The sequence below is a fragment of the Quercus robur genome, chromosome 2 (assembly GCF_932294415.1).
Source record: "Quercus robur chromosome 2, dhQueRobu3.1, whole genome shotgun sequence".
Classification (NCBI taxonomy): Eukaryota; Viridiplantae; Streptophyta; class Magnoliopsida; order Fagales; family Fagaceae; genus Quercus; species Quercus robur.
The window spans coordinates 18,989,385-19,004,457 of record NC_065535.1 but is presented as its reverse complement, the minus strand read 5'-3'; the positions used below and the strand labels follow the sequence as shown (position 1 = coordinate 19,004,457).

General features: G+C 35.6%; 1 protein-coding gene across 1 annotated transcript in view; it reads right to left on the bottom strand.

Annotated features, from left to right (window-relative positions):
- Positions 1 to 991: 991 nt before the first annotated feature.
- Positions 992 to 15,073, bottom strand: part of LOC126712764 (receptor-like protein 52) — a 31,289-nt gene continuing 17,207 nt past the window's right edge. Inside the window, exon 2 of the mRNA XM_050412223.1 lies at positions 992 to 2,215. Within this exon, the coding sequence (XP_050268180.1) occupies positions 1,292 to 2,215 (924 nt within the window). The 3' untranslated portion in view covers positions 992 to 1,291. The remainder of the gene's footprint in view (positions 2,216 to 15,073) is intronic.

Sequence of the window (15,073 nt, the reverse complement as noted above, 5' to 3'; positions counted from 1 at the left end):
ATTTGATTACCGCTTAAGATTTGACGTGAAAACTATGCAGAGATATTATTTCTAAATTTCATTTAAAAAGAGAGATAAAATAGGTGAAAGCTACAAAAGTTATTTTTGTTGGAGATACCAAACATTGCCTCAGATTCGCTGATCTAATAATGCAGATTCAAAATCAATTGTTCAGTCCAAGTGATCAATAATTCTATACCAAACCTTCATCGAAAAAGCCAAGACCCAATCCCAATTATTTCAAAAGTCTCGTACGAAAAAGAATATAGGGGATAATTGTCCACGTTTAAGTGTGAACATGGTGACAATCTTTCTCAACATTATAATATGATGACTATTGAAGACTCTAGCAAAAGTCATAAAGTGAAGCAAAAATCATGAAGGGAAGATTCTTCAGTCCATGAAAATCCATTTGAGAAATAAAATTACAAGAGGAAAAAGCCAAGTGAAAACAAAAGAAGAAGAAAGTGGTCGACAAAAGGGGCTACTTCAGGTCTGTCAAAGGCTACTCATTCTCTATTTTGCTGATGGTAGTATTTAATTAGTTAGGTGACAATAAGTATTAATAAGTCAATAATGGTAGTATTTAATTAGTTAGGTAAATATGTAGCAAGTTTTTATTGGTAGAGCATAAAGTGGAGTAGGAAAAGTGGGACAAAAGATTTGAATTCAAAAACACAGTGGAAAAAAACAATCTTGATATTATTTCTCATTTGCAATCCTCCCTATTTGTTTCATTTAAAAAGAGAGATGAAATATGTGGGTATGTATGATTCTTAATAGCTAATAGTAGGTAGTATAATTAGGTGGGTGTGAATCTCTAGCGCACGAAGAATATGACGGAAGCATCCAATAATGAAGAAGCACGTAGACAGTTCCCACGTGGAGATTCTGTGGCGACACGTGGGCCATTTTTAAGATCTCAAGGAAGACTTTGGGACATATTAATTTTCTGTTTCTCATCTTCATCCAAAAAAAAAAAAAAAAAAAATCGAAGTAAAATGATCCATATTTATTTTAATCATTAATTTTCTGATAAGTCTGATCCATTTTCTAGTTGGACCGTAATTGGCATCACATAGTTTGAAGAGTTCATTGGACAAATTAATAAATATTCACGTAGCAAATGCCAAATGATAACTCCCAGGATATCTCTAATCTATACAAAAAAAACTTATTATCTAAAAGGATGTTGCTTGGTTTCACATCTGCATGACTCCATGAATATTTTCTATCAATCGTAATAAGATGTCTCATTTTGTGAAATAAAGCCTTGGAATGAGGTAAGCTTCTATGTGGATGTGGAATCTAATACATGCTTTCTCTTACGATGAAATCTGACCACGAATAGTGAAGCTAACAGACCCAATAGAGCTGCTGCCACCATACATATTATTAAAACAGGACACTGGGATGGATGTTTGCTCGATTTTAGGGGCACTACCTGTGAGTCACATTTTCTAATGTTTAGAGTTGGCTTACTCGCACAAAGTGCGAAATTGTTGAAGAAGCTGCTGGCATATGCATCATTTTCGAATTGTATCGGGATCCTCCCAATCAAAAGATTGGAAGAGAGATTGAGCAAAGTGAGCTTCAGGAAGCCAAGTTGTGGTGGGATTGGGCCAGAAATTTGGTTTTCTGACAAGTCCAACTCAGTAAGACCGGCCAAATTGCCTAATTCCCGAGGAATAAGTCCATAGATTTTATTTCGACGAAGGTTTAGAGCATTTAACATTTTCCATGATATAATATCTTGTGGAAGGGGACCCGAGAGTCGATTTTGATCAAGAAAAAGAGTTGTTAAATAAGGAAGAGATGTTAATTCTTGAGGAATTATGCCAGTAAAGAGATTATTACTCGCCACAAAAACCACCAAATTCCTCCAAGAAGACACTCCAGCTGGAATCGTACCAGAAAAGATGTTGTTATTTATTTCCAATCTTGAGAGATTCCTTGCCACTCTTTGAGGAAGCTCGCCTGTAAACAAATTGTGGCTTAAAATCAAGACGCTCAAATTCAACAATGTCCATAGGCCACTAGGAATATCCCCAGAAAGCCTATTATTGTAAACAGTCACAATTTTCAAACTGTTGCAATTGCCAAGTGACTTAGGCAATTCTCCAGTAAGGTTGTTGTTATAAGCTACCACACCCACCAACCTTTCATTATCACACAAGTGTTTTGGTAACTTGCCTTCAAGCTTATTGTCTGCAACCTTTAACTCTACAAGCATAGAATACCGCCCAAAGTCCGGAGGCAGAGTCCCTGATATATTGTTGCTAAACACTTTAAGGAACATCAGACTTGGAAGACGGCCAATACTGTCTGGGATTTTTCCAGATAACTGATTCAAAAACAAACTCAAACCTGTCATGTTTCTGAGTTTGCCAAAATCATCAGGTATGCTTCCTGTCAATTTATTATCCGAGAGGTCAATAACATCAATGTTTAATGCTTCAACCACCCGAGGAATCTCCCCAGACAATTGGTTTCTATAAAGATACACAATACTTAAATTCTTTGGCATAAACAAACTGCTCGGAATTTTCCCAGTCAGATTGTTTATTGACAAATCCAAATGCACCAAAGCCTCCATTTCTCCAATCGTGTCTGGGATTTCCCCATTCAAATTAGACGCAGTAATCCATAAAACCTTAAGCTTCTTCAACTCCGTGAAACGCGAAGGCAACTCTGCTGCTGTCATGTTTACATTATAGTCCAACTGCAGTGACTCAAGTTTAAACAAGTTGCCTATATCTGGCGGGAAAGAACCGTTAAACGCACACTGGAAAAGCTGAAGCGTCCTTAGCTCCGTTAACTGTCCAACAGATGCTGGAATGTTACCATAGAAGTTGTTGGCTCCAAGGTTGAGGTGGTGCAGGCCAGACAAGCGGTGAATGTCAACTGGGATTGTGCTGTTGAAGTAATTCTGTGAGAGGTCAAGGTCTTCAAGCTTGGAACAATTATAGAGCGCTTTAGGAAACTCTTGAGAAATGAAGTTGTATGAAAGGTCAATGACTGTGAGGTTCTTGAGGTCACAGATGAAAGGTGGGACTGTTTGGTTGATGTTCTTGTTTTGAAGAAGTAGTTGGGTGACTGAGCCGTTGGTGCAGGTGATCTCTGGCCAGTTACAATGGTGGGAGGAGTTTAAGTGGCTTAGAGATAGTGGATTTTTCCAGTGGCTTAGAGATGGTGGGTTTTGCCAATGTTGCTTTAGTTTCAGGAGGACTGTTTGTTCTTTGTCATTTAGCTGAGACTCAGAGTTCGCATGTTCGAAAAGGAGGAGAAGGAAGGAGAGGAAGAAAGTTGTTATGGTCATTTGGAATTTTAGACGCTTAGTTCGTTATTTCGGTTTCTCAACTCAAAGATGACCAATTGGTGAGCAATCACTAAGAATTTGCTTAATTTTATAAGGCGTGAACTAGGGAAATTTACGGTGGGGTCCAAGTATGAGAAAACTTTGGACCATTTTGTAAACTAATCATTACCCATTCTAAAAATAATTGGTGATTAATTCTAAGATAATTCGTAATAATTTTCATTTTGATATAAAAAATCAAAGAATTAGTTATGATATCATCTTATATTTTGTTGTGAACCTTGTTTTAATAATATTCATGATTAAACATTCTAGTGTCATTGTTGCAATAGAAATTATTAGAAGAAGTACAAGTATAACTACTCTATAAACAAATCAATTGATTTTCTAGTTCTTATTAGTCATTGACACAATTCAAAAATATTTAATATATTTTTTATAAAAAAAAATTGAGATATCAAAACCATATTATGCCAGTAATGGTGAAATTTGTCACGAGTCTTGTATCTAACTGACACACCATTGTATTTTTAGAGTTTAAATCCTCACTCCCCTCATTATTGTGAATTGTAACTGTAGGGTGACGAATTTGGGGCTCAGGCCCAACAGGTGGGAGATGCTGGCCCAAAAGTCTCTCAACAATGAATTTGTAGAGTGCAGGTTATAGAACTAGGTCTTTGACAGGAGAAACGAAGTTACGACCAAGCCATGCAACCAGTTGGATGTAAGGATATTCCTTCGAGCTTTTGGAGTAACGGTCCCTGAGGCTGTTCCTGCTACTTCTCTCTTTTCTCCTTCTTTATCCTTTCTTCTTTCTGCTTGCGATCCCTTTTCCATGGGGATCTCCTTCCCTTATATAGCACCCTTCCTGAGATCATGTCCCTACACTTGTCAGTCATCCGATCCTCCACTCGAGTGCCTGTCCCATAGGTCATCCTCCCTCCTTTCTGTGAGTTGCACTGGCCAAGGTCATTCTGCGTTCCTGTCCCTTCCACATTAATGCGGCTGGAAAAGTAGTTCCTTGGCATTTAATGCGGCAGTTGTGATTGTCCCCTCCTCCTTCCTGAGTGTCACGCATTGTTTCTTCGTATTGGGCGACCTTTCGCTAAGTATGGGGTGCAAATTGGATGCTTACTTGGTGAGTCCGAGGAGGTGTTCCTCCTCGGACGCCCCTTAGCAGGCCCGGCCCATCATGATTGGGACGGGATATCCTACGCCCATGCCTTTTCTTCTTTATCGCGGCTGGGCTTGATACATGAGTTACGGCCCAACATCAACTGACAGACTTTACCCACCACAGTAACTATCAAACAACAACAACAACAACAACAACAACAATAATAGTGAAATTTCATTATCAGTAGTTTTTTTTTTTTTTTTTAATTTGTAAATTCTTTAAAATAAAACCTAACTTACTTACTAATAAACAAATATCTTCAGATCTAAAAAGGTTTATAGTCTCTCAATCAAACCTTGTGCTCTTTTTTTTTTTTGAGAGGAAATCAAATCTTGAGCTAAGCTAAGAATAAGTAGCAATGATTTATTGTAATTGACATTTATAGCAACATAAAAAAAAAAAAAAAAATTCTAATCAATAATGATACTAAATTATAAAGTCATCTTGTTAATGACGAAAAATATAAAAAATAAAATTTTTAAAAAATTTCTCTGTTGGTAGAGTTGAACAATATGATAGCACTGAAATATTAAAATTTTAATTTTGAATAATCCAACCACCAAAATGTCAAACAAAACATATAGTCATAATATATAATTCATTTAAAATTTTTCTCTAGGCAGAGATTTTTTTTTAATAAAGGGATTTTTTTGGTTTTGTTTTTTAGTCTAATATGATTTTTTTTTTTTTTTTTTTTTTGGGGGTCTTTAAGGGGGCTTAACCGAATTTTCCAAAATATTTCTTAATTCCAGTCCCCCCAGTGTGAACGGAATATGGCGGCTAGAAATAAAGATCAGTTTTCTAAGTCCTTGGCAGGAAAATTCCAAGAGCTGATTTTGACACTGCCACTGCATTTCCGAGCAAGGGAGCGCTTGACCTTGACCTTTTGGGGTCAGTCTTCGGGGCCTGGGGAGTAAACAACGTAAAAGCATTAAAATACACATGGTAAGTTGGTAACATATAATAGAAAAGATTTGAACTTACAAATTTAAAAGAAAAATGCTAAAAGTACCCCAAGTTTTATAGATTAATATAATAATAAATGTAATTGGTGGATTTCAATCAAGGTTTTGAATTCCATTTTGTAGACCATTTAGAATTGGCTACCGAAATATTTTGGTACTAGTATGCATTGATGCATTGTTTTGGGATTACGCACATGTGTTTGGCCAAAATTTAAGTTGTTTTCTTGTGATTTAAAATTTAAAACTTTAGTAATTTGAGTTTAGCTCCATTAGGTTGCCGTAACCAACCTCTGTACTTTCACCATTAAAACACATAAAAAACATAATAAAAACATAAAAAAACCATTGATGTTGAGGAATAGAGAGGAAGAAAGAGGAAGACACGTTGAGGAAGGCTAAAGATTAAAATAAAAAATAATAAAGAAAAAATATTTAAATGAAGTTGCAAAAAAAATATAGCCATTGATGTTAGGTGTATTGTAAAGTGAGGTGTTAAAATAGATAAAATAGTTTTTTGAGTTGTTAAATGTTAAAATTTATAACAACATTATGATTTTTAGACCTAAACTGTTCAAAGAACCGATAAAAGAAAATGTTCAAAGTTTTAAAGGTTTAACTGAAGTCGAATCATTACGATGTCATAATTAATCGAATAGCCTCTTTTTATTTCTTTATCTTTTCCTTCTTTTCTTCCTTTTACATGCTTCACATCAAGTCACAATAAATGCAAGCACACAAACCTTGACTTTTGTACATGATATTAGACAAAAAGGATTAATTCAAATCCACTCTTCATTTGGCTGAATGTCCTTGTGTTTTCTTTAGCCAATTTTTCTTCTTCCTCCTGTGTGTCCCACATTCTTAATGTCAAGTCTCATTAAGAGACATGGTTGGCATGAAAACTTTGGAGACAAACTCATTAAATGAGCATGTCTATTACAAGTGGGTTGGACCATGGCGTAGTGCACCCAACACCTATGTCGTGGTATGTAGAAACTTAAATTATGCTTTCGGGAGTCAGAAGAGATGAGCCAATCAAATGAATAATGCAGGGCTATGTGCTTCTGTCTAGGGGTGTCCAGCCAGACCCGGAACCCGACTAACCCGCCCGACCCGGCCTGAAAACCGTCCGACCCGACGCCGGCAACGGTCGGCAGCGGGTCTCCGCCCAGAAAACCCGAGACTGGCGGGTCGGTTGACGGGTTTGAACATGAAAAACCGATTTTCAACCGACCTGACCGGAAAACACATCGGAATTTCAGTTCTCTGCCGATTGGAGTGGGTAGCCGGCCTTATTTTGTTCGATCTGTCGAGATTCGGTGAGATCTTGTCGAGATCTGGCCTGATCTAGTCGAGATCCGCCGAGATCTCACCCGATCTCTTCGACTTACACTGAGAATCGGCCTGATCTCGTTGAGATCTCGCAGGATCTCTTCGAGATTTGGCCTGATCTCGTTGAGATCTGGCCTAATCTCGTTGAGATCCGCCAAGATCTCTTTGAGATCCGGTCAGATCCAGCAAAAACCAGAGATTTTGGCAAAATCCGGCGACAATTTCTACAAAATCCGGCGATGATTCAACAGTTCGAAACCGACCGATACCTGACCAGAAACCGATGACATCCGACCACCCGATCCGCTACCTTCGGTGGGTCGGCAGCGGGTCCAGGTTTAGGAGACTCGAAGTGATCGGGTCGGTTCCGGGTTGGGTACAAACCCGACCCGAACCGACTCGTGGACAGGCCTACTTCTGTCAAACGTGAATTACGCGCACTTCTCTATCATTGCACTTATTATTCAACCAGCTCAGGTTTAGTGAAATTGGCTGGATCAAAATTCAACCAGCTCAGGTTTAGTGAAATTGGTTGGATAAAAAAGACTAAGGAGTGCAACTCCTCGTCTTTGTCAATATCTCCAGTCCCTACACCCCACATATATTGTGCCTCTAATTCGTGTGATCCACGGGGATGTACTCACCCGTGTGATGCACGATAACGTATTTGAGAGTATTTGAGAATAATGTTGTAACGACTCAAGGAAAAGTGGGATTCTTCACATATCCACACACATCATACAATCAATCAAATTGAGACATCATAATCTCCCTCACTTAAATCCCTTACGTCCTTATTAGGGCTCACTTTGTGGGGTAGTGTCTCTGATCCCACACGGGATTTTCGGGCTGACTCTGATATCATATGTAACGACTCAAGAAAAAGCGCTAGCCACATCTGCACTATATGTCAAAAGGATTAGTCACAATTGAGGTTCCTTGTAGTTGTTAATAAAGTCTAGATCGTTCCAGTAAATACCCAATGTGGAACTCTTCACACACCCATACACATCACACAATCAATCAAATTGGGACATCACAAATGTAAAGTCGATTATAACATTCGCATGTGTTTTGAGTTTAGTTTAGATCATTCTATAGTAATGCCATATCTTCCGTATAAAGGTTAGAACTTGGTGTGATGACATCTGCTTTCCAACCTTTCTAGAATTAAGAATAGAACTGCCTACTACTAACAACCTATTCTAGATTCAAAAATCGAGTATGAACTTGTTTTATCATATATTTGATATCAAAATTTATGCTGTGAATAATACGAAAGAATAACCATTAATCCACCCGCCATTTATCAAACATCATTACAAATTCAATCATTTCATCCATACATTTCAACAACAACCAAATTTAAGTTGTAACTAGTGTGAAAACAAATAGAGGCATCAAAGGTGAGTTTCTTGTCAAATATCACTATAGATTTACATCAAGTATTAGTACTAAGACAATATATCTTTGTACTAGTGATGGAAAAGTTGACTAGAACTATTCAAGATCAAGTCCTTTGTGTATGCCTTTTGCAAATGATATAGTTTTAGTGAATGAAACTAGACCAGCAGTTAATATCAAGTTAGAAATTTGAAAAGATACTTTAGAATCTAAAGGCTCTAGGTTAAATAGGACCTAAACAAATATACTCTAGAATCAAAGGACTAAAACAAAGATGAAGGGTTTGTAAGATTTTATTGTTAAGATGTACCAAAAAGTGAGAGCTTTTAATATCTTGGATCAATAATTCACAAAGATTGAGAGATTGAAGAAAATGTGAATTACAGGATAAGAGTGGGGCTGATGAAATGGATAAGTGCACAGTAGACTACATATTAAGTTAAACAAAAAAATTTATAAGCCTGCTTTGAGACAATTATACATTATGGTACTGAATGTTAAGCAGTTAAGAGGCACCATGTTCATGAAATTAGTGTAACTGTATTGAGGATAGCAAAAAATATATTTATTCTATTAAACGACTTTCTCCTCCATCCTTCTTCTTTACCAAAAATGAAAATAAACTCTCAAAAAAAATTGAAAATATATATTTTTATGATTTTTTTTTCGAGAAAGATATTTTCATGACATAAATGTAGAAAATCAACCTAAAGTATACGGGAACTTGTACTGTGCATCCAAAACAATAAGTCTTACATTCATCGTCCTAATTGTAGCAAACTTTACAAATTTCACCCCATATAGCCTGATTGACCGTCAATATTAACAAGCATATACTTGTCACATGATTATAAAATTTTAGTAAAATAACTAAAAGTAAAGGCCAAACGAAGAATTCAAATTTGTATAGTCATGTGACAGTTAATTTTAACAGTCAATCCGGCAATGAAGTGAAATTTGCAAAGCTTGTTACAACCGAGATAGTGATTGCGAGTTTTCATAGTTTGAACTTTGAGGTGCGAAGCAAAAGTTCCTCATAGTTTAGAGTTTTTATTTTTTATTTTTTTATTAACCCTATTTTTGTTTAGTATTTTCCAACTTTCATATTCTCTAGAATTTCTACCGAATGCCTACAACTAAAAAAACAAAAAGCATATCCTCTTTTGGCTCGCTTTTCTACTCTTACTACTTTTTTTTTTCCAATGTTCCCTAATCCCTATCAATGAATCTTCATTTTGCAATTCTTCTGCATGTCTATCTCCCACTTTTTCTTCCTCCACTACCACTACCAACGAAAGACAACAAAATGGCCCTTCCAACACGGAATGAATCGAAACGTAGTGGAACACATTGAGGCACTAGAAACGGTTGGTATGCTTTATCGTTTAACGTATTTCTAGTCAATGTGCAGTGTGTGGCTGGAATATCAAGTCAAATCTCACTTATGCAACATGCAGTCCCCACTAGACTCAATTATTAAGTCTTCTTAGTTGTCCTCCCCCCATCTCACACAGTTGGTCGTCTTACTCATGGGTGCCACATAATGATACAGTTTTATGAAATCTCTTTCTCACAATATATAAAACCACACATTATAAAATTAAAATGTTTTATGAAACTCTCTCAGAAAATAATTTTTCTATTACGAGAGAAGCTATGATGTAATGGGCATATATAACTCCTTTCTTGAATAAGGATGAGTCTTACATTTGTGGAATTCACAGTTTTTATGTTTGTTGAATCCACCATCGTGAGAGAGAAGTAATGTTACACACACAATAATTTTCACAACAATTGAGTTGTCAAGCTTTTATTGATTCCTATCTAGTCTCACAATTAAAATTACATTTTAACTTACCATTAATCACTTGTCATTTTGAAAGTTTTTGTGGAATTTTATGTTGTTACGGGTGTCAGTCGGGATGGCAATTTTGGCTCACCCCACTTGACCTGCTCCTCCCCACTTTGCCTTGTGCAGGTTTTCCCCGCCCCATCACTTTGGTGGGGCGGGAACGGGGTAAGATTTTAGCCCAGCACCACTGGATAGGGTGGGGCGGGGATGGGTTTAAATTTTTTAAACCTATCTCGTCCCGCCCCACGTTGATAAGGGTTAAATTGTAAAATTTTCTTACCCTAAAACCCTACTATTTAAACAAACATATCATCAGTTTATTTTATTCTACCTAACGTAACTCTCTGTCTCTTTCTTCTCTTTAGCAAGTTTGGAAATAAGATACTAATTTTAATGTTTTCTTTTGTCTTTATCATAAAATTTATATATTATTGAATTATTGATTTTGTATTATGAGAATTTTGTTTTTGTTGTGAAATTGTCTTGTTAAATACTTGGATAATATTATTCAATTTTTGTAATAGTTGTGGGCAAATTAACAATAAGTAGGGTGGGTCACTAGGTGTTTGTGGAATCCACCATCGGGTCATTAGGTCACTGGTTCAACTAGTGGGTTACAAGTCAAATAAAAAATTTTAAAAAATAAAAATATATAAAAATAAGTTTGAGAAATCATAACATAAATATGTAAATTAAAAAAATCGGCATATGCCAAAATTAAACAGGCAATTATAATTCAAAATCAATATTTCACAATAATAAAGTAGTCTTTTGATAGGATAGAAGTCTTGGAAGTAGGTAGATAACATATAAGTGCATTTTTTGTTTTAGTTCTTTAGGTTTTCTCCTCTTTAAGTTACTATATTATAACATATTAAATAATAAATAAGTCAATAAAGTGGATCTATAGATGTAATTTTACAAATTCCAAAAACCGAACTGAGTTATATAAACTCATTCAAGTTACTCAGGTCGTCACAAATTTGATGGGGTTAACTAAATTTGACCAGGTCTTATGCAGAAACTGTTCAAGAACTGGGTCACTGGATTTCCAACCAAATCCGTCCAGTTTTAATAATTATGATTTTAGCTTTTAATGGGTTTTAAAGCATTCTCTATTTTAGCATTCAATTGGTTTTAGAGCACTGAATTTGAGTGCTCTAACGACCTTCAGAGTGTCTATTTAAGAAAATATTTTAAAACCTCACTTTTTAAAAGTAGTCATACTTTTAAACCTTTATACTTTTTCCTTTAGACAATATTTGTGAAGGTCCATTTTCAAAAAGTTGGAAAAAAAAAAAAAAAGGTATCAAATTAAAATAAAGCAATGGGAGAAAACAGTTCAAACTGAACATTCCAACTTTCCTTGGAAAATATTCCAAAGAGAAATTATGATGCTTGACTTTGATTTAACTTGATTTGCCAGACGGACAATGTTAGTTTTATTCTCTATAACTTATGTCGTGGCATGTAGAAACTTAAATTATGCTTTCAGGAGTCAGGAGAGATGAGCCAATCAAATGAATAATGCAGGGCTATGTACTTCTGTCAGACGTGAATTACGCGCATTTCTCTATCACTGCACTTATTATTCAACCAGCTCAGGTTTAGTGAAATTGACTGGATCAAAAGTCTAAGGAGAGCAACTCCAAGTCTTCGTCTTCGTCCTTGTCAGTATCTCTGGTCACTGTATCAGTGGTGATTTCTGGAATTTTTTTCAAGGTGTTTTTTAATAAGTATAAATTATTTAATATAATAAAAAAAAATTTATATATTGACAACAACAACAAAAAAAAAAACACACAAATACATAAAGTTTATAATTGCTTTCTACGTGGTTTTCTTATCGAATATTTGTCCATAATTCTAGCAAAACAATAAACAATAAACTATCAAATATTAATTATTGTTGTTTAGTTGTTTCATTAATTTGTTTGTCTTTTATAAACTATAATTTGTTATATTTTTGTTTCATTAATTATAAAATTATTAATTATTTTTTAGTCTAACATAATTTAATTTGTTTGTCTTTTATAATGTATTGTTTCATTATTATTTAGCCTAACATAATTTAGTTGTTTAATTTGTTTATTAATTGTCTTGTATAATTTGTTATGTGTATAATTAATATGTATAATGTAATTAAAAGTTGAGTGGGTCATTTTGGTACCAGCCTATTTCGATGTACCGTTTCAGAGTATTTTGAAGTTCCTTAAAATAATATATATATATATATATATATTATTACTATTATATAAAATAATAAATTAAATTTAATATTTAAATAAAATTGGATTAAAATATTTATTTATAATTTTTTTATAAATAAAATTCACATTTTGGATAGTTGTAAACAGTACAAATGTACAATAAATATGAAAGTTAAAGCACCTCTTGTATGTACAAAAAGGATCCTTTACTTCATATATATATATATATATATATATATATATATATATATATATATATTGTGGGGGTTTTTTCCAGTGCACACTCAGCTCATTGTCCGCTTTGGGAAGTCAAGTCCGCACGGATTTGTCCTCGTCCCCGAGTGTGGGAACCTTGGGTGGACGGATCTTCGGACCAAGGGCTTGCCTTGTAGCCTTTTACACCGCACCCTTGGAGTCCCAAATCGGTTAGAGAAGCGCCCCACACATGCCTTATAAGCCCTTAGAGCAAGGCATGGTGTACCATTCACACATGTGTGAGTGGTACACCATGCCTTGCTCCAAGGGCTTATAAGGCACTCACACATTTGTGAGTGGTACACCATGCCTTGCTCCAAGGGCTTATAAGGCATGCGTGGGGCGCTTCTCTAACCGATGTGGGACTCCAAGGGTGCGGTGTAAAAGGCTACAAGGCAAGCCCTTGGCCCAAAGATCCGTCCACCCAAGGTTCCCACACTCGGGGACGAGGACAAATTCATGCGGACTTGGCTCCCTAAAGCGGACAATGAGCTGAATATGCGCGGGAAAAAACCCCCCACATATATAAATAAATATAAATATATATATATATATATATATATATATATATATATATATATATATATATAATTCTAGAAACAGTAGAAATATTACTCTTGGATAAGTATTGTTAATTTACCAACACCTTATCAACCACTCACTATTTTTTTTTAAAATAATAAAAAAACAGCCTTTAGCATTCTACTCTAGATACAGCTAGAAACCAATACATTGAAACTTGAATAAGTAGAAATATTACTCTTGGATAAGTATTGTTAAGTTACCAACACCTTATCAACCACTCACTATTTTTTTAAAAAAATAATAAAAAAACAGCCTTTAGCATTCTACTCTAGATACAACTAGAAACCAATACATTGAAACTTGAAACTATTTAGGCTTAGTAACACGTTTGCTGATCTTATGATTTTTTTATTTTATTTTTTTAAGATTCATCTCTTCTAAGGAGTCTATTCTATTGGTTTGTCTTCTCTTCTTATGGTCTTCGTCTTCTTCGTTTGAATGTCCCAGATCTTTACTGTGAGTCTCTTATATTCTCATCTTCTTTCTACTTTTTCTTTATCTTACCCTCTACGTTCTCGTCACAACCACTTCTTCACTTTTCTTTCTTTTTTTTCTTTTCTCTTCTGTGTCAAATACAAAACCAGTACCGGCCGAAATCCACATCTCAGCCAGAATGGCACGGAATCAATAACATTGGTTGAGGGTGTTCCTAATTTTTTTTAAAGGAACAAATAATTTTTTTTAATTATTATATATAATTTTTTTTTCAGGTCAGGGTGTTCTTGGGAACACCCTAGCTTGAACGTGGCGTTGCCACTTCTCTACACCCCACATATAATGTGACACTAATCCGTGTGATCCGTGGGGAATTGGGGATGTACTCACCCGTGTGATGCACGATAACGTATTTGAAAACAATGTAAAGTCGATTATAACATGTGTTTTGAGCTTAGTTTAGATCATTCTATAGTAATACCATATCTTCTGTATAAAGGTTAGAACTTGGGGGGATGACATCTGGTTTCCAACCTTCCAGAATTAAGAAAGAACTACCTACTATTCCAGATTCAAAAATCGAGTATGAACTTTGTAAAGTTAAATTTATTCAACTATGTGTTGGCTTTATTTCGTGTCAAATTTGCTTGTAATTCAGCATTTAAAAACCCTGTATTTAGGTGGGAATAATATAAGGGTTGTGCGTTAGAGAGTGTGAAGAATTGATCAAGTGTGTGCATCAAAAGGCTTCTTGCAACTAGACCTTGTGACTGACTCGCGAGTGGTGACACGCCAGAATCCAGTACACGTGTGAAGCATAGAGGAAGTTGAAGGGTTAGGACAGCTGGATCACTACAGGACAAAGAATACAGTCTGACCATTTTGTTATCTGGTGACTGAAACTCACAATTTATCCCAGTCATGAGTTACTCGCCAGTGCACCCTGTTTCGCAGGAAAATGACTTTTTACATTCCTTCTCATACACTACTATAAATACCCTTATACCCACGAAATGTAGAGAGCTTTCAGAGAGAATTTTGAGAGATAAACCCTAGAGAACAACAAGATTGATTCATCCACAATCTTATACATTTGATTTTCCAAATTCCTCTACTCTCATCATTTCCATTGTTATACCCTTGAGAGGATCTTAAGCCAAATCCTTACCTCACCATATTCATAGCAGTGAGAAGGTTCTTGGTGTTCAGGAAGCAGTTCAAGAGAGAACCAATTCATTTTGGTTAATTCAATGGGCTTATTGTGGGATCTGGCAAGATAGAGTAGACAAGGTTAGGCGTAACCTTGTTGGAGCAAGAAGCTTGGAAGGCTTAGGTGCATTGGGTAGATTAGGCTTAGAAGGTCTATTGCTATTCATGTATCCCAACTGATTTTCTAGTGGACCATTTTACCGATTGGAGGGCGGCGGAGAGGTTTTTTGCCAAGTTCTTCGGTTTCCTCTTCAATAACATGTGTCGGTGTTATCTTGCGTTTGCTTCTCTCTATCCCTTACTCTTTGCATTTAATTACTGTTGTGTTGT